We start from the raw sequence: 21,066 nt of genomic DNA, 5'->3' as shown, positions 1-21,066 counted from the left end.
TGGCCTTGCTGATAGGAAAGCCAGCCTTAATCTCAGAAGCAAAACTCTTTGCTTCAATACATCTGATCTAGTTAAAGCTGTCCCTGTTTACTGCAGGGGGGTCGGACTAGATTACCTTTAAAGGTCCCTTCCAACCCAACACATTCTATGATTCTATATTTGAATTAAATACAATGGATTTAGTTTTGGTTCGGTTCAATGCATAACCCTTTGAAATGCATACATGCCTTATGATGGGGGGGGGGGGGGGGGGGAGGCGGGGTGTGGAATTTTCACCTTCATCAAAACACCCAAACCTAAAACCTACAGCTGATTTGACAAGCGGGCCAGCGCAGAGCTGACAGGGCTCCTTCTGGCCGCACCGGCACAAAACGTTCACTGTAAACAGCAAAAGGGGAGCCAGAGGAAATCATTGCCAGCAAGCTCAATGATTTACTCAAGCTCAAACAGCACGCTCCCAGTTCCCTTTCCAGCCTAAACTCGAACCCCCAAGAGGCTGAACACTACCACAGCTCTCCGAACTCCACCATTTTCCACACTTTCTGAACATATAAAATGACTTGCCCTGTTTGCTGGTCTTTAGCTAATTGCTTCTCCTCCACTAACGGACCTTTCACTCCTAACTCCCAGCTATGCCGTGCCTCTCGGGAGCCAAGTCCAGCTGAGAGACTCACGACTGCAAAGGCAGCAGCACCAAAGAGAGACCCAAAGTCTACCCTGAGCTGACTCTGGTCACACCAGAACATGGGTAAATTAATCCAGATTAAATTAATTTTGCCAGGAATCTGGTTACAATCACACAATGAAATCTACTCACTGCTTTTGCAGTGACTCTCCGTGAAGTCACCCTCCTCGTTCCATTCAGGATTTCAAAGCCAATTTAGAGTTTGTTGGTTTTTTTATACCCTGAACATAGAGATGCTATGACTTGCTGCGAACACTCACCACGCACGTATCATGCGGTTTCAGCACAAGGCTGAAGACGGAGCAGAGGTTGACTTGATGTGCAAAAAAGCAGACAAGAACCAAATTCTAAATATATACCTTGCTAGGGCTGAGCGAGCCGTGACAGCTCTTCCTCTGAGAGGTGGGAAAGTAGAAAACCAAAACAGAGCAATAGTTGGGAACATCTTTAAAATCCCTCCTATGTCAACATATTAAATTTTCTTTTCAGCCTTAGGCAGACAAGCTAAAAAAGAAATTAAACCCCAAGAAACCAAACCCCGGAGGATGGGAGCCAGAGACATGCCAGCCTGTCCGTCAGGAAGAGTTTGAGCAGGAAAGTGCTGTCCCACCTCAGAGCCTGAGGAATCCCCTCTCTCCCAGAGGGCACAGGCGGCTCCCATCAGCATTAATAGAAGTTGGCACTAGGAGCTGAACAGGATCCCTCATCCTCAACAGTGCAAGAGCCACAAGCCGGAACACGCCGATTTTATACTGTTATGCTGGGAAGTGAATAGATTTGCTTTTTTTGAAAAGCTACATGCTGGGAATCAACACCTCCTACTTGAAATACTTTATTTCACAGCTCTTCTGCACAGTTAACATTTTTCCACATAAGACACAAGTTAAACTTCAAACAAACATTCCTGGCGAAAAAGGCTTTTTAGTTTAAAGTCTAGACTTAAAGATGTACAGAAAGCGATGGGGTTTCTTGACAACAAGTGACTAACAAACACACAGACTTTGGAAACTGTGCGCTGCTCGTTTAAACAAAAATCTCAGGCAACTCAGGAGGTGTTTTAGAGGAGAGCGGTCAAAATACACACAGGTCAATGAAACGCCACTAGTATTTCCTGAAACTACCACAATATTTCAATAAAAACGGATTGCTAATATCGAGTTGTGTTCAGGGATGTTTTTGTTTCATGCAATTTATTTCCCCCTGAAAGGTAACTGCTGTCACTTTGTGCTTCAAAAAAAAAGAGGCAAGGTGAACGAGTACAAAATGATAAGCTGTAAATATATTTATGGTTTTTTCTTATGCTCTGAGAACATGGCAAAAATCAACTCCTTGCAGCCAGCCTAAATAAAATCACAGAGTAAAGTCGTCTAAGTGATTATTCCTGTCAAAATAACAAGGGAACAACAAAGGCAGTCTACTAAACACCCATCGCTGCAGTTTTATGGCCCAGATTTATGCTGCCAGCTATGTTCATGGCCTGTTAAACCAAAGAAAAGTTATTAAGAATGAAAAAGCATGAGCTGTTTCAGTATTGGCCCTTGTATCTTCATTAATTAAACTGAACAGCGTCACTCCTCCCCCTCCCAATCCTGAAACAAGACAAACAACTCATTTTTAAAAGCTTGCTTTCTGCAAACTTGCTTCATGCTACCGTAACAGCTCTCCAGAAATTTAAAGATAAAATTCCATTCACTGATGGTGCTGATATTCATTGATATTTTTGAGAGCAACTCATTGGGCTTTCAGTGAATATTAGGACAAAGTAGTTCAGCAATTATTTGTTGTATCAAAATAGCCAAGCTTAGGAAAAAAAAAAAAAGCCAATTTGTCTTGATTTCTTTTTACTGTTTGTTGAAGGATGCTCACCATAAAGGACAAACATTTGCAGACCAACCTTAGGTAAAATCAAACCAGACAGCAGAGATCAATGCTCTGTTACAAGCAGAGATCCGGTCCCAGGCGACGTGCAGGTGAACGGCACGCGTATCATTCCAACCAGGTTTTAACAACGCTCCTCTTGGTCCCTCACCTGATTTTCATCACCAGAGAGGGACGGGCCACAAAAGGAGAAAGTGAGAGCTTGTATCGGCTTAGAAAGAAACATCTCTGAAGATTTAAAAAAAAAAAAAAAAAACACACACCAAAAAAAACAAACTCCAAACCACAGCAAGATGGGAATTTCAGCCTCTAGTAGAGAGGACGATGGTGAAAGGGCTGTAGGATGCAACAAAACCCCTCTGAAGGACTAAGCGCCCTCCCAGCACGCCTGGGACTCCTGCAGTCAAACAATACACTCAATTTCCACCTGTAGTTTGGAATGACATTGAAACTGAATCCCAACAAAATAACTGATGCTGTCAGATCAAGCTTGAATGAAAAGACCATTTTCATCCACTGACCAGGACGACAGAAAACAAAACACAATTAAATGCGCTTTGGTGTGATTTTTAACACAGAGCAGAACAACTCACATAAACCACGCGGATCACTCGCAGCCCAGGCAGCCACAGAATTAATCGTTTCTCTTCTATTTCAAAATTGTCTCCCAAAGAACCTGGAACACCTCTGAGGTTTTCCACAGCTTTGTTGTTCACGCTGGCACTCCAAAAGTAGTTAAACTTCTTATAAAGCAACAACTTGCCATGCTTTTTCAGCGGTGGAAGGGGATAGCTGAGGAGCTGAGGGTATTAAACAACTACCCTGGTTTTATTGTACGGCAACAAACTTCAAGATCCAGAACTAATGGTGTTGGCTGTGAAACCAGGTACCATACCTACAATTGAAACATGACTGATATTACCATGATTAAAACAGAGACAATGTTTAACGAAAGAATCTCTGCTCCTATTACAACAAAGACACTAAGCTGGTGATAGGAGATGAAAAAAATGCAAAAAGCCTCAATAAAAACGCCTGGGAGAAAAATTAACTTCCATTTAAAAGGATTTGCTGTAGAGCAAAAACTTCTGCAAGCTCAGCTACAGATTCCCAGATCTGATATAATATGCCAGAATAACGATGCAATTAAAATCAGTCCCGTGTCATTACGTGCCGCCAATTCTCAGTACCCGTGACCTGCAACAGCAGGGCCCAGGCATTCGGGGGTGCAGCAGCCAGAGAGTTTCTTCAGTCCATGGTGACACCTTTTTTCCTTAAATTAAGTATGAGAACACTGTATTACATCTAGCTGTAGAAAATAACCTCAGACCAATTCAATCCTGTTTCAGTGGAAACGGAAAGAACAGATGCCTTTGAAGTTACGGCTACACGAACAGCCAACCGCAAGGCAAGGCGAGGAGGGAAAGGCTTGCTGGGAAACAGCAACTGGTAAGGAAACAGGGGTTTGGGCTATGAATGAAGGCAGGACAAGTGACAGAGTATTCTGTTTGAATGAAGAAATTAATAGAAGTACTACAGGGAAAAAATAATAATAAAAAATGATCTTTTTCCAAACAGTGTGCTGTTGAATATACCAGAGAAGCTATTTAAAATAAAAATTATTCTTGCACTCCTGTTTGTGATTCACAGATTTGCGACTATTAAATTCTGACTGATGACTTGTTGCTTTGAGAACCACAACATAAATTAGTTTTAGCTCTCAAGCTCGTTTTAGCTCTCAGGCTCATTTTATCCCTTGATTGTCCTAGCTTTTCAGCAATTATCCTGGGCTGCATCCCCAGCAGCGTGGGCAGCAGGGCGAGGGGGGGATCCTGCCCCTCTGCTCCGCTCTGGGGAGACCCCCCTGCGGTGCTGCCTCCAGCGCTGGGGCACCAACAGCAGAAGGACACGAAGCTGCTGGAGCGGGGCCAGAGGAGGCCCCGGAGACGCTGGGAGGGCTGGAGCCCCTCTGCTGTGGGACAGGCTGAGAGAGCTGGGGGGGTTCAGCCTGGAGGAGAGAAGGCTCCGGAGACCTTCCACAGCCCCTTCCAGTCCCTAAAGGGGGCTTAGAAGAAAGATGGGGACAGACAGAAAGATGCGGACAAACTTCTTAGCAGGGCCTGTAGCGATAGGACAAGGGGGAATGGTTTTAAATCAAAAGAGGGTAGATTTAGACTAGATATAAGGAGGCAATCTTTCATGATGAGGGTGGTGAGACACTGGCCCAGGTTGCCCAGAGAGGCGGTGGATGCCCCATCCCTGGAAACATCCCAGGCCAGGTTGGACAGACCCTGAGCAACCTGATCCGGTTGAAGATGTCCCTGCTCATGGCAGGGGCATGGACTAGGTGACCTTTAAAGGTCCCTTCCAACCCAAACTATTCTATGAATTCTTAAAAACATGGCTATACCTTCACTAGATTCAGAATCAGACTGCCCTGTGTTACACATTTATTTATCTAGGTGTAATTTAAGGCAAACAGTATAAAGTCTGGGTCCCACATAAAAGCTAGAGGATCACATGTTAAGTCGGGTACATCCACCCAGCCGCCCTTCCTCAGGCATCTGCTGCAGAACCCCCTCTCTGTGGCGCTGCAGAGACACACCGAGCAGCAGAGACGGAGCTGGGTCAGGAAATCAGCCCTGCCAGACATCAAATAGGAAAATATGACAAGGTACGAACAGAATAACAAAGTGAATACGTAATCCCCCAGCTGTTAGACAGAAGCGTTTGGAAAGAAAATTATTTCTTCTCTCTTGCAGCCTGATTCCTACTTTTATGACCTCCAGCAAGGAAATAATCAGTTATGTCAAATCCCTTTCACTCCAATCCTAAAGTTCCTCTATAGTGGATAAAAATCTCTCTTACAGCCCAGAAAAAAATGTGATATCCATGAGCCCTTTCCCAGCTACATAGCCCACAGCAGTCAGCAGCTAAAATATGTTGTAGTATGTTATTAATAAGGTGCTGACCTGCCAGTCTCCCCACGTTTAAAAAGACTGGAAACTGCACTTATGTCAGACCTGTGGAACAGCCCCGAGTTTTCCCACTGGATTCCAGCAGGCAGCTTCAGGCCAGTGCCCTAAAAGCTGCTACAAACGTAGGATGGCAACGTAAGTACAGAACTAAGCAGAAAACAAGACACTTTTTCAGCCTAAGCATTTTTTAAAAGTCACAGATATACAAATAAATGGGCGAATACTTTAAATACAATACTTTTAATTCCTCTAGAAGACATCTGAAGCGGTGACAGGAGACCCACACAAACTCTAACCTATTATTTCTCTTGGTATTTAATCTGAAAGTCCATCAGAGTCATGAGAGGGGAGAGGCAGCTATGTCGATGCAGCGGAATGCACTCTCACACCACCACTTATCTTCAACCTCAGCACTAAGTTTACTCACATTATCTTAAATTGCGCTGTTTGACTTGAGTTTTGACAAGTTTCTTGGTCTTGTACAATGCTAAGTTCTCAGCCAGCAGAGAAGGAGCTGAAGGCCACCGTATAAAAGCCAGCGGCAACAGTGGGCTCCCAAGCCTGTGAGCCCGGCGGGTCCTTGTTTAAAAACTGCATCGCTGAAGTATCAGCGCCAAGTGACTACTCTACATCCCCAAAACAACAAAGAAGTCAGTTTATGGTGAGTTATGTGCTTTATACTTATTCCATAGTTATTTTGTAGAAAAATGTTAGTAGCTCCAAGGAGTTAAGTAAAACCAGGACCCTGTTCCAGCCAGATAAAAAACAATAACGGCTCCAGGTCCGTATTCAGAAGTCGCTCTGTGGAAGACGCAATGGCACAAACTACAAACTTTTACAAGTGCCGAGATCTTAAACTTGAGCACAGGTTAAACCAAATTCACACATAAAGCCAAGCACACGCAGAATTACTGCTGAAGCAGAGGAACAGCAGCTCCAGGGGCTGTCACCGGTGAAGTAACCAGAAAGGTCACCCTGTGTCTCACGATTTCTGCTCCGTAAGCAGTGCACTGTAAGGACAGTAGTACAGTTGCCTCTGCAGGTCCCACATTTCCATTTTCTCAGTCTTCACTTCTCTTAAACAAGCTTTTTATTCAGATGATTCTAATAAATCTAAAATATCCACTTAAAAAAAAAAAAAAAAGAAAACCCCACAGAACTTCCCCGTGCAACACTGTAACAGTGGTTACCAAATATTTTCCTTGCCATTCTTTTGTGCTCACTTGACAATATTTTCTTTTCCAGTACAGCCAAACAGGAGCTGAATAGCAAGCTAGGACAAAAATGCCATAACCGTAACTGATAAAAAGCACTGGAAATAGCCCATACACAAAGGCCACACCTGCCCAAGGAATGCAACTTTACCTTCAGTCATTCAGTGAACAAACCTCCGTGAGGCCACATCAGAACTTTATGTATTTATACTATACAGTGAATAACCACTTTGGTTTAAAAACAAAAAAAAACACAAACAAAAAAAACAACAAAAACAAACCACACAACACAAAAAAAAAACAACAGGGGAAAAAAAAAACCAAACCCCAAAACATTTTGGCCACTTCAGAGAGCAAGCTGTTCAGGATTTACCCACACACTGGTACCAAGGCTTTGGTCCCCATTCCACTCAAGACAACCCGCTTCCCGTAGTTCAAGGGCCAGTCCTAAATCATCAGTTTCGAATACACCTCAAATCACCAGTTTAGGCTCCTCTCCATGAAATAAACCAGAATAAACCAGTTTCATTTACCTTTCACATATAACAACCTAAAAACATTGCTGCTTTGCAGCATTTGCTGGCACTAGAAAGAAGGGGTGTCGAATAATGCCCGCAAGGAGCGTGGCAGAGCCCAGCCCAGCTGGAAGAGCCGCTCAGGAGCTTCTCTCCACACTTTGCCATGCCATTTAATACAGACCGTCCATCCTGAAAATAACCTAGTGACTAGGAAAGGCATTCCATGAGAAAGGGAGGGGGCTCTGCGTGGCACACAGCCGCGGTGAACCAGGAGCTCTTCACCTTTCCTTTGGTCCCATGAAATTACACCCTGTCTCCGCCCCACTACGGCCCCCACACGTCACACTGGTCGTCCAACTTCTGTTTCATGACAAAGTATCAATCATTCTGAGATAAAACACCTCCTTTTCAACAAAAGGAGAGAGTAACGATCATTCACTATTGACCACAGAGTGACAACGCTTAAGTCTTCTTACAAATTAAGCTTCAGGCATTTTTTTACTGAAAAATCACAAATACTGATGTGTGTTTAAAGTCACACTGACCTGTGGTGTTTGAAATGACCGACACAAGTGCAGTTTCAGACCAACTTCCTTTTTCTAATTTTACACAAATATTTGTCCTACCTTACCGTGTTGCTTTAACAAAGATCAACAACATTCTTCCCCCGTTCCCAAAACCTTGATTAACTGCGTTCCCTGGCAGATGAAAATATCCACCTGCGCTCCGGAAAGAAACTAGCTGGGAGCAGACAGACAGACACCACTACCTGGAAGTGTTTCGGGGGCTATTTTTAAATTGCAAAGCAGACACAATACAGGTTTTATTAGATGAAACGCTGCAAAAAAAGCAAGTTTTTTTGCATTGTATTATCTACCTCGAGAGTCTCAAAAAGGTGTATAGCTTACAAGCTCAGGTGGCTCTGAACTGGGCTGCCTCTTCCTCAAAGAGGAAAACCTCTGCTGACTCCGCACTGAAAACCTTCGGAAGGACTCTCTGCTCCGGGACGCAAAGTGCCTGAAGGAGGAGGTGCGCTTGAAGGGAGTCCTGCTGCCACCTTCCCCGCTAGTCCGTTCGTGAGCAACCGCAGTAGTGACTAAATTTAGTGCTTCCTGTAAGGATCTCCGCACTGTACCCATCCACTGGGTCATGTGAGTTTGTGCCACTGTCAGTTTGTCTCCAAGGTAATCCATTTTTTTTTTCCAGCAGAGATGAGAAATCAATATTCAGCAGCAATTACTGTAAAATATATCCTCCTTAACAACCCTGATTTTAATTTGCAAAAAAGACTCCGCTTATAAAGTATTTCCAGCTAATGTAAATAGTACTACACTGTAACCACCAGCATATTTCTATATTTAAATAACAAAAGATATGTGAGGTTGGAGACTGGTATTTGTTGAGTAGGAAAAAAGAAAAGACTTTTCCTACTTACAATCAGGTTTCCAGAGTTCCATCAAAATATGTTTAATTCAGCCATGTTAAAGAGAGAAATCAAGGTTTAAATCCTGACACAGTCACTTGAAATTAGTCCACTTACAAGCACAGAATTAGTCTCTCACTGTCTCATTTCAGAGCCGGAAAAGCAACTCCCTTTTTAAGCCCAAGTTTTTGTTTTGCTGTAAATATCAGAAGGATAAAAAAAATTGTATTCTTCTGGCTCGGCAGCTTTTCAGGTAACAGTAACATTAAACAAAGTTCTGATGCTTCTATACAATCCATTTAGCAGCAAGACGATTAGATCCTTGAAACAATAAATCCAAATTATTTTCTTCCCAAAGAACTCTGCAGGAAGGTATCAGCATGGGCAGAATCCCCTCCTCACCGGTCTCCCCGTCTTCAGCACCATCCTACAAGATTCTCATTTCCAGAAATGCAGATCACAAGCTCCGAGGCACGCTGAAGCTGAAGGGGAACCGTGTCAAGCCGCTGCCTTCAAGACCGGACTTGTGGCTGCTCAGAGCCTGCCAGAAGATCTGCTGCGTGACATCAGCTCCTCTGCTTCAAGGGGGGCTTCATACCAGAGGAATGTAGCTGGGAATGGGAAAACGCTGGGAAACCAGTAGCCAGCGCAGAGACTTTTCCCCACGCCTGTCAAAGCCGCTGCGCACGCCTGCTCCTCTCCTTATACAATCTGGAGACGCGCTGGGAAGAAGCTGCCGGGTATCACAGCCTCAGGAGGAAGGTCTGCCGTGCTCCCAACGCTCCCCGAACAAGGCGCAAGAGGTGACGCGCCGGCGAAAGCTGCCGCTGCCTTTGGTGTCCTACTCCCTCCTCTCCGTCCCTGCCTCGCCTCTGCTCCGGAGAGGAAACAATGAGCGAGGTGAAAGCACCGCAGAGATCTGCCTAAGGAAGGATCTGGGCTGGGCTTTATTATAGTACAGGCAGGGTTACCATGGCAACCAAGGGAACAGCATCTGCTTGCTGCCTAAGCAGGCAGGAGTTGCACAGATCTATTGGAATGATTCATAGTTTGCATATGTCACGTGTACTTAACTGAGTTTAACCCTTCCTTGGGAAAAGGGGAGCAACATCTCTGCCAGGGAATGCTTTACACCGACACCAAAGGGTTTCCTGTTCGGACAAAGCCTACCCCCATTCCCGTTGTTTGATGGGGTATGTGGGTAGCAACATCACTTATAAATAGCATAATTGAACCATTATAAACTCAAACAAGGTACTTTCAAGTTAGCAACTATGATATCAGTGCAAGACAATGATTAAGCCAGAAGCTCAAAACTAAGCTGAACAGATCTGACAATCTGAAGCATGGTTTTTCCCCCCCCCCACTTTCACACACTGTTAACAACTGTTGCTGTCATTCCCCAACGCTGCTCCCTCCCCAGCGGCTGGGAGACCACCAATGCAAAGCTTGAAATGGGTGGGGGTGACAAGAGGACCCCAGGGATAAAAGCAGGTAACGCTCAGCAGTCAGATGTCACCGGTCATGGAATTTCTGGAAACAGCCCCTTTGGGAGGGCAGCAGAAATAAAAGCTACGGTTTTAAATCAATAACCACGAGTAGGTGCCCAAAGTCAAGATGTGACTAGTTTAGAACTGAGGTGAAAGAGAGGTACAGGAACGAAGGTAAGAAAGGCATGTTGAAAGCTGCTCGCTTTCTTGTTTATTCAAGGGGTTTTTTTGTTGCTATTGCTTAATTTGCCATACAAAGTACCATGGTCTTGCATCATCCTCTCCTCCCCTAAACCTTTCAGGAAGAGATTTAATGGAATGAAAAATTTCTAGGTAATGTATTATGAAATGACTCTCATGTAAAGTTTTATTGTATCAGAATTCTACTTGCAAACACGCACAGAGGCATACGATGCTCTGAGGAAATGGGGTGTCTTGCCTTTCAAGCATTGCTTTTAGAGTTGAACTCCACCAATCTGTAACTGATCTCCAAGAAAAACTTCGGTAACAAAATGCAGCATTCCATACCTTACTCTTCATTTCTGAATACATTATATTTGTTTTGAACATTCTCAAATTAGCAGCCTAACAAAAACTCTCAGTGTTAAAAGGGAATCCAACCAATAGAGAAAAATCCTTTTTCCTCACATAGCTCTTCTTTTAAAGAGCTACTGGATTGGTTTTGTATGGAAATGGAAAGATACTTTTGATCAGACGCCCCAAGAGCTGGTTGTTTCTTATATTTTTAAGGAAACAGAAAAAAAGTTTTAAATTTGTTCTGACACAGTTATGGATAATGCTTCATGAGCGATGGAGATCCTGCATCTAAGGTTGAAATTTAAGACCTATTACCCAGTTTTATGCTGTTTAATCTAAGCTCTATATTTCAAACATTTGTGCATTTGCAAGTGCAGCTCTGTACTTGCTGCAGTGCAGGGTTTCTTCATGAGGCACTTTGCTATTTTAGATGGTTTCAGGCTCTGTCTGATTCAGTAGCCCCCCCAAAATAGCAATCCCAGAGCTCTGGACTGTAGCTGCCACGCAAGTTACTCATCAGTCCCTTCACCTTCACCCCGGGCACAGCAGAACTGGAATTTAACCAAACTTCTGGTGTATCGCCTGCCACAAAATGGGAGGATTCACATAACCAGATTCAACCCAACATCCGCAGAAGGCGGCTTTCTTACAGCTTGCTGCAAGCATTTCTCACGCACGTACGTGACTTGAAGGATCTGAAAATTCACTAGAGAATGTTTTTCGCTTTTTTATCAGACCTCCCCTTAAAAGAGAAATATTATGCCCAATTTACCATTTTTGTCCTTAGAAGACTGTAAAACTGATGATTTGAGTCTATCCACAACGCTAAATTTAGTATCTTCTGGCTATCACATGAACATACTGCTAGGTATTTAAGTATACTCAGCATCTAAATCGTTGCTTAGATTTACACTTCAATTAACATCATGGCAAAACGTTTTAGAAGATAATCAGATGCACTTTCACCATGAAATTCAAATGGGTGGAGATTTTTCCACCCTTTCAGCTGAAATGCAGTAAGTGACGGCATGTTCTCCTGCTTGAGCTCCATCCCAAAGCTGGCGGAGTTCAGCAGCTGCCAGGAGACTCACAGACTATGTGGTCAAACTTAGTGTCCTCAGAAAATCCATCTAAAAATAACTGAGGTCCGAAAAAATGGGTTAAGTTTTAAGAAAATTTGTATGAATATTCCTTTCTAAAATGCATCTGTATATCAATTACACAGAAGAAGTGTCCTCAAAAATACCTCTCACTGGATAGGTTATTTCACAATACATTTTGTTTACTTTCACTGCTCCCCACCAAAAGCATAACGTGCTGACCTCTGCCTTGATCTGTGCAGTCTGTCTGTGTGAGGAGGGTTATTCTACTTTATTAAAACAGACTGCTTGTATCCCTTCTATTCTGGTAAGTAAAATAATCCACCGAAACCTCAGAGGACCCCATTACATCAGCCAACCGAAGCTGGAGATACTTGAAAAGTCTAAAGGACGGAGTTTTCAAAAGCTGTAAGAAGCTGAGTAGCGAATTATGTTCTGGACTTCTCTGATTCAAGTGAGATTCCACCTGCATGAAAAAACAAGCCACCACTAAAAATAATTTTGAAAGACATAAATCAAGCTCACAATAGATTAAGCACTTTATTAGCCACAGAAGAGTACCGGTTTCAGAGAACACGCTGCCACGTACACGATCTCCTGCCTGCGGGCGAACACACAACGGACCAAGAAAGCCTGGGCTCCCCGGGGAGCACACCAACCTCGTTCTCTTTATTTCTTTTCTAAGGCTCCCCAGCACATGATGCTCTGTAGGACTGCGCACAAACTTCCCAGCTGGCAAAAGCTCACAACTGTAGTTTAATTAAACAACAGCATGTGGGTTAACACACTGGCTCTATTTACTTCTCCTCTGGCGAGTTCACGTATCTTTTTCTAACTCTCAGCCTACAGAACATAGCTCAAACCATACAGATGTTCTATAATTGTCTCCCAGCCACTCCGGTCCGGCAGTCTTTCTGGCTGAGCAATGGTTTGTTTCTGAACAAGAACAGCACAAGCCGATCTTCTGCCCTTGAAAAACACGTAGTGATTATCTCATGCCGCAGCCACCCCGGATCTGTCAAGGGTCTGCAGCTTCAGAAAACAGAAAGCACACATTGCTAACCAGCACTGCATGACTAATTACCACAGTGGCAAATGGGACCTCGTTATTCAAACATCGCTGGATACTTTTATTATTAACATCTATTCCACTTACAACTCAAAAATACAATCCTGCGCAAAGAAGTAACAATCCCTATTTTCCCTTTTACGTTAGAAAACAAAATTCTATGGTTACATTATATTTTCCAAAAGCTTCTTTCAGCGCATTTTGAGCTTTACCTGTTCTCAAATACATACAATTATGCTAATGACTACATAGGATTGGAAGGTCAGATGAAAAACAGGCCTACGTAGCACAGCGCACAATGCACGCACCAGGAGAGGAAGGCGGAACATGCAGCACAGCCCATGAGGAGCGTGAGCCGGTCAAGCCCACGGGGTCTTAAGCAAAGGCCCCATCACCACCCACCACTAGCGTGCATGGAACTGGGAAGACCATCCAGCTGAAGACCTATCAAAAGGATATTGGAGATTAGTTTTCCCCCAGACTGGATGATCCTTTGTCAGCAAAGCAGATGTGACAGAGAAGGATGGGCAACATTAGTTTAAACTAACTGCGAAAAAAAAGTCACTGCTTTTCCCTTGTGGAACCCTCAATCAGAAACCCATTCTGCTGACGCTTACCTGCCTCACACCCCATCACTCCACTTCGGTTGGCAATTGTTAATAATTTATGCATTTCTTAAGTGTTTTCTGCAAGTCATCATCCCACATGCAAATAAGCATCATGGTCAAGTACTTGCAAAGATCACGACAGCTTCAATTCCATCTTGGGGCTCTTGGTTTGTCCATCTCAATTACGCTCAGTCTTCAGCAACCACCGAGGAGCAAAGCCTGCCCTTGTAAGGCTGTTCTGGGCTTGCATTCCACATCAGCCCTCTTTCTGTTTCATTAGTAAGAGAACTTAATTTAACCTGTTGTGTTTGACATTACAGACTATTTAAAGACACAGCACTGTGCCGAGCTTAGCTACACGGCTCCAGACTCAATTACTCCTTGGGTTCCTCAGACGCTACAAAACAACTTATGTTTTTTATACCCTCCTTATTTTTGCCTCTGTGTTCTCTATTTTGCCATCTGAATTGTCATGTTCCAAGAAGGACTAGCAAGCATTCCTAACTACAGGCTGAATTTCTTATATTGTAACATCACATAATAAAAGTTTGTCCCATGTCACCTTCAAATTCTCGTTTGAAGTAAAAAAGACACACTTTAGTACTCTGTCATCTGAAACGCCAAGTAATATTCTCAAGGCTTCCCAATGATCTGCCAGTTTGCAGAGGTTCCGCTCCCCCTACGAACCACCCCCCAACCGCTCCGCTGCCCCTGCACATCTGGCAGAGACACAAAAGCCCAACAGCTGGAGCAAAGGTTTTTGGTTTTTTTCTTTCATTCCAAACCAAGACCAACAGAACTGCTTTAAAACACTCTTAACTTGGGAAAACACAGAGTTTGGTAAAAGCCTGGGCAGATACACTCTATGTTTTGCTTTCCACATGCAAAGAACAAAACTGTTTGTATATCAAGTTGGTTTCTTTAAAATGCTCCTATCTACATGCCAGTTCTCACACGCCCCCTTTCTCTTCAAAATGACTTGCTGTTACACAAACAAGAAAAGATTGATCCCCTGGGTACATTTTGTAGAATATCTGGATTTGGGGAAAACTGAAAAATGCGCAAGTTTCAGTCAGGTTATCAGATTTATGGGTAAAAACTGTCTCAGTTTGTCTGCCAGGTTAAATCTCACTTCACTGGCAAGAAGTCAGACGTAGAGAATTAAAGACACTTCCTCTGTTACTGTCAGGGAGCTGTCACAACTGCTCATAGAACAGTCTTGCTGCACAAAGTCTTTAATTTTGATCTTTGTTCATCACACATAGCAATCTCTTTCATTTAAGCTTAAAAAAAAAATAATTAACACAGAGCTTACGTTCAACAAAAGGCTTACATTGAGGTCCATGAACAAAAGACTGGGATTGTTCAGGCTCCTGTACCAGCTTATACTTGACAGAGCTCAAAACGCAGCATAATTTCAAAACCCTAACAAGCTGCTGGGTGCATGGGTGCAGAAGATTGCTGTGACACGCATCGTCTAGGGGAAATAGAAGAGAAAAAAAATCAAGGTCTGTTCTGAGAGAGAAGAGAGAGATGACGCATTTCACACCACGGCATCCAGCTCTATCTTGAAGCCAGGCAACAACCTGCTGCAGGTGAGGAAACCTCCTCCACAGTTCAATATCCTTCAGACTCACCCCTTCCCCATCTGCTTCCAACACGCTGGGCACCACCAGCTCTGACGCAGGTACCCGGTATGGCCATACCAGGACAAATTTAGGACACAGGCCTCAACAACATCAACACCGCTGCACAGGTACTCTGAAGACAACAAAAACCTTGCTTCCTCTCTGATTTTTACACGAAATAATTTCCATGGTGTGGACTCTAAGGAAATCATTGCTGTAAGTTTGCTTCTCACTCCATCCTTTTTTCCTGTAAAGCTGTACCCAGCTTTCCCATCCCTCAAATCCAAGATTCCCCATGAAACTTAACACAGCCGAAGATGAAAGAGCTTAGTGGTTTTACCTCGTTTGCTTGTTTTGTGGTTTGTTTGTTTTTTAATTTTTCACGGCAGTACGATAAATCCAATTCATTCAGATGCCTGGACTGTTTCACTTGTCACAATAACCATAAGCAGTCTATGGTCAGAAGAAAAAGAAAACACACCCCAAAATAGTTGAATGGATGGAATGTTTTCGCAGAAGGACTTTGTACAGTGTCTATATACAGTGAAAACTCTTTTGTAACCTGTAACACTGGGTATCTCAATATTTACACTAAATATTTGTTTTCTACTCCTACTTTCGTTTCCTACTGAAACTAAGCAAATTAAGCTCAGTTTTAAAACAGTTTTAATTTATGCTTATTCAGAATTGAAGACAAGTTGCATAGAACTTGACAATAAAGGCATTCCCCTCATATACACCGCCAACTACAACAGAAACTGAAGTTCCATTTCCAGACACTTTTCTCATATTAGTTTATTTTAAAAGCCCCCAAATGCCTCACAAACCAGCGGGCAAGGCGAGACTGCAGTAGCAACAGGTCCTGGGTCAACGTTTGGAAAGTTTACACAAGCACACATGAATACAAGAGGCTTTTAAAGAAAGGTGCTAAAACACTTCATAAAGTATCTCATCAATGTAGTCCATGGCTAATTTTAAAATCTTTATTGTAAACAGGGGTACTAATAACTTCAGAGTAATACCGATTTCTTTAAGAAGTACTGCATCTCAACCATGGAAAAAACAATTACATTTTGAAATTCAGTGCCAGTAGCTTTGCAGACAAATACTTTAATTTATTCCTCCAGATTGTGGTTACGGTACTTAAGTATCAAGAAATTTCATTTTGCTCTTTAAAAAGGCTTATGTAATAAAACTGACTTTGCGACTTGCCTCTGAAGCCTGAGTCTCATCTGATCTGGAAGAGGACACAAGAATTCTTTATTTACCATCCAGTCAAATTTGCTTTAGGACAACCTTCGCTAAGAAGCTCATTTGTGTTCCTTTGAAGACATCATGTTCGCCAGTACGCAAGTGTCCACACAGGCCATGTCACATCGGGACAAATACCCATCACGGTCTCATCTCCTGCCTTGCAATGTAGCGGAACGGTGGCAGTGCTGGCTCTAGGAGAGGACTGAATCGCTTTGACCAGCCAGCCATTGAAAACAGAAATGATGCCACCCACACGCTGCACATCCTTGTTCCACAACTGCCTTTTTCTTGAAGTTCACCTGCAGTATTACTACTTTTATTTGATAAATAACAGAGCTGAACTCAGCTACCATCACGCTATCCTGCCTACTCCAGGTGATACGTCCAGGGTAAGGGGAAAACGACAATCCAGAGCAGCCCAGCTCCCAGGCACAGAAGGGTAGGGTAAGGCTTTATTCTCTGTCTTGCAGTGTGCTAACCCGATAGTCTTCACAAAGCACAAAAAGCATTATAAAAACGATCATGTTTTATGACAAGCACGACAGATTCTCCTCACGCAGGGGCAGAAAGGCAACAAGAACATTCCTTGCCACAGAAAGTGAATACAGGGGGGGAACTTCCCTGCAGACCTACGGCACAGGTTTTGCCACTTTTCCAATAGAAATGAATATACTCTGAAAAGGTTACACGAACAACCAAATAGCTTACTGCACATATCTTCTCGAATATCAGCTAAGAGAGGACAATAAAAAAGAACAAGGAAAAACAAAACAAGAAAAATATATCCTTTCTCCAGGTCTCATACAGAAAGAGACTTGGTTAGACTGCAGGAAGGCCAAAATGGCAGTGAATTTAAAAAAAAACAAAAACAAACACACACACACACCCCCCAAAGTGGAAGATGAAACAAAAAACCCCAAAGCCCTCAGGTCACCGTACACCATCAGCGGAATGTTCCTGGCCAGCAGAAGGAACAGGTATGAGCCGTTCCCAGAGCAGCGTAGAAGGGGAGAGCAGACACACAGCTCCTCGGGCTCGGCACGGGCTGAGCGCTGGATGAGAACAATGGGGCTCCCACTGGACGGGGCCCCGGTCCTCGCCTGCAGTCCAGCTCCTCTCTCCCCCACTGCAGAATGTGAGTTTTGTTTCTAAAGGTCTCCACAAGCAGCATATCGCCCATCTGGGGAGGGGGAAGGAAATTTTTTTCACTCCATTTTGTATCATTTGTCTTGGCTGCGGGCATTCCAACCTTCTCCGTATACATGCATCTGCGGTAAGAACGGCTTGGGAGTTAGAAGCATGAAAACAAGCAGAAAAATGCATCAGCTGCTGAGGAAGTAAAGGTTAAAATGGCCAATTCTAAAGAGAATTAGAGGATTCGGAAACAAGTATAAGGGAGATCCTTGACACTCTATAACCCCAACAAGGTGGCAGGAACATTAAAGGGGTAATTGTCTCATACCTACCTAGTGGTAATTTATTAAAGCTGAAGCTTATGCCTGAACATGGACTCCCGTCTCACCCACAGCTTCTGACAAATAAAACATTCTCTGTGGCACACAATCAGAATTGTCCAACATAACATTGTGAAAAGCTATTGAAATGTTATGTGGGCAGCTGATTAAGCTTCCGTGTGCAAGGTTCCAAACTGCTTTTATATCCAAAGAGTATCACTTTTAACATCTTTTCTTCATCAATCTTAAAAAAAAAAAAAAACCAGAAAAAAAACCAAAAAACAGAGTGACCCAGTCTGATCAATAAATTTGAAACACACAGACATCCACACGCTTCAAACATGACAACAAAAAGATTAGAAATGTTGCTGGGACCTCATCTTTTCCCCCTCTCACGCAAGAAGCACGTTAGCGCATATGAAATGAAGCTTTTTATCACAGAGAAACATTTTGCAATGTTTGCTAAAGAAGGTCAGACACCGAACGCATCTAATCTGCCTGAAGTCCACCCCGCGGCCTGACTCTCCTCACCAGGAACACTTGGTCCCCCGCTGCCACGTGCTCTGCCCGCTTCCGTAAGCTCTCGGCCACGTCCCCCTCACCGCTACCACCACCCTTCCCAACACGCTCCCTCATAGCACGTGGCTGCCACCCATTCTTTAGATCATGAATAGCTGGGGGTAGACTTGTCTTATCGTTTCTGTAAAAGATATGTAACACTCACATACATTGTAACAACAATAAAAAAAAAAAATCACAGCACTATCACCTCAGTAAGATAAAATTCTGTGCCTTCCATTCTCATTTAAGAAAAGTCACGTTTAAGTATGATACCTACCCTTCTTACAGATTTACATCAAAAAATGATAACGTAAGGGGCAAGAACAGGTGAAAGCAGAGGCACAGAGTGGGTCTTATTAAGCTCCCAACACGCTTGAAAGCTGCACTTTCATCCGAAGAAAGTGCAGAAAAAAAAGAAGAAAGAAGAAAAAAAAAACCTTAAATTTTCATTCCTTGTTTTCCTTACAGAACTACACTTGGGATAAAAGAAAACGCATTAATATTTTTCATGACTGAACACTCCACATGCTTGTTTATGCCTGCCAGAATAATTTTACCATTCTACTACCATGGTCATCCTTGCTGGGATCAGTGAAAGAACTGCGGTTTCCCATTTCATTTGTAATCAAAGCAGGAACTCAGCCGTGCTTTTCTCTGTCCAGAATTCTGCATATTTTAGAGTAGCATGCAATTATTCCAAGATTAATGAAAATCTGTAAGCAAAGGTAATTGTGAAATATAATTTTTAACATAAGTTTTTCAACAATTTAAGTTTAAATATGATTGCCAGCAATAACTGCAACAACTAGAGTGCCAAATCAGTTTGTCGGAAAACGTTAATTCTTTTGTCCCCCAAACTATGTTTCTCTTGAACTTAAGAAAGGCCCCATTAAACGTCCTGAACATGCATAGTTTTTGTACCTTGAATTGTTTCAGTATAAGACAAAGCTATCAACGTTAAAGCTGAGGGAACAAGCTAAAAATACACTATGTTGTTTGAAAGCCCATGTACATAATCATTCAGCACTTCCCTTCCATCTCAATGGAGGAGGAAAAACTGAAAAACAAAACAGAAACAGGAAATTCCTACAGCACAAATATTCTGGAAAGTACTAAAAACATTTTCTTTACATTTGTTTACGTCAAAGTGATCAAGCCAAGCAAAAGAAGGATTGTTACCATTTTTTCCAGTGATACAAATAAAAATCCAGAGGAAGAAGGTCTTTTGTTGATAAACGTTGCCATAAAAAATACTAGCCATTCCCTCCAATGTGGGTGGAAGGCTACAAACAAATTAGCTACAAGCTTAGCAATAAGCTAAGCATTAGCTTTTGTATCGCCAAGAAAGATGCTATGGAAAACCAGGAGCCATCTTACAGTAGAGCAGATATCCAATGTCAACAAGAAACACAATGTGAAACTTATCCCTAAGAAGAGGAAGCTATTTGCACGGTGAAATGAAAATATGAGCACGTAAACAAATCCAAAGCAGGCTGAACACCACATGCTCCCTGCAAACGTGCCCAAACCTCCTCAGGAGCAGTTCTGTTGTTTTGATTAAATACATGATCTCAACACGCGACTGATCCAATTTTCCCCGAGGTCCCCATCTTCAGCTGGGGAATGTCCCCCCCACGCCGGGGCAGCCATCGGGCAAAAGCTTCAGCAGGATCCTGTGCAGGATCCCCGGCAAAACCGAGCAGCTCCAGAGCCAGGGCTCTCATATTAAGCCCAACATGGGAACAGTCATTTCTCCATCGCTTGATCCAATGGACTCATACATGAAGCACAGGTAACTGCAAAACATCTTTAACAGAGACTTCCTGAGGACAGAATGTGGCCTAAAATACTTCCAACAGCTAAACTTTTATCACAGGAAAAAAAGGTAAGTGAAGTACAAGAAAACAAGCATGGAAACATGCTACTTCTGCTCAAAAGGGTAACGGGAAGAAGAGGGGTTGGGAAATCTCTTGTTCCCATAACAGTGAGTCAAATAACGTGCAAATGACAAAGGACAATTCAATATGAAGAGACATTCAAAGTATTTCCTCCTCTTTGACTGATATGAAGTTTTACTGTCAATTCAGGCCTGCGTACGAGCAGTCATTCGAACTCCACCTCACCACCACCCTTCTGCAAAGGCATCAAAATCCGACTTCAGGGATAACGCCAGATTCACCAATTTCATTCCATCTCCTTAAAGTTTTGCCATGAAGCTCTGATTCACCTCGCTAAATGCTGTCTGAGCAGTTTGGTAGCGTTACAGCTCAGCCAACATTTCACTTTTCATCCAAGGCCATCAGCCCCGGTATGGAGCCCGGAGGGGGTTTGTCATCCCCACCCTGTAACCCCTTATGGGAGAAGAGCTCTTCTCTCGGGTACAGCTGAGCTTCTAGGGAAGCAGGATTTGGCCCACACACATAACGTATTAGGCAGGTTCCAGCAGTCAGAAAACGTCTCCTCGAATCTCACAAGTTTTAGTGTAGCTTGGTAACACTATACCTAAAGTCAGGGTCCATTTGGGTGCGCTCCCAAGCGTCGGCACGGGCAATTCAAACCACAGCAAACACAGCCGGGCCAATTTCAAGAAGTGACAGACAGACAGACAAACTGCATGCTGTACCGGGGAACGATGTGTTCTCTGAAGAGTTAGATTTGCGCCAAAGCAG

General features: G+C 43.2%; 1 protein-coding gene across 8 annotated transcripts in view; it reads right to left on the bottom strand.

Annotated features, from left to right (window-relative positions):
- KIAA1671 (KIAA1671 ortholog) overlaps window positions 1-21,066 on the bottom strand; it is an 87,912-nt gene that overhangs the window by 21,286 nt on the left and 45,560 nt on the right. The window contains exon 1 of one of the 8 annotated variants that reach the window (XM_074606116.1): window positions 8,182-9,621. The exons of 6 other annotated variants lie outside the window; for them this stretch is intronic. In XM_074606116.1, the coding sequence (XP_074462217.1) occupies window positions 8,182-8,466 (285 nt within the window). In that variant the 5' untranslated portion in view covers window positions 8,467-9,621. Of the gene's footprint in view, window positions 1-8,181; window positions 9,622-21,066 lie in introns of those variants that run through there. One more of the 8 variants, XM_074606115.1, reaches the window with a different exon arrangement.

The sequence above is a fragment of the Larus michahellis genome, chromosome 13, assembly GCF_964199755.1.
Source record: "Larus michahellis chromosome 13, bLarMic1.1, whole genome shotgun sequence".
Taxonomy (NCBI): domain Eukaryota; kingdom Metazoa; phylum Chordata; class Aves; order Charadriiformes; family Laridae; genus Larus; species Larus michahellis.
Note: the sequence above shows the minus strand (reverse complement) of the source record. Positions and strands in the feature narration are given on the sequence as shown.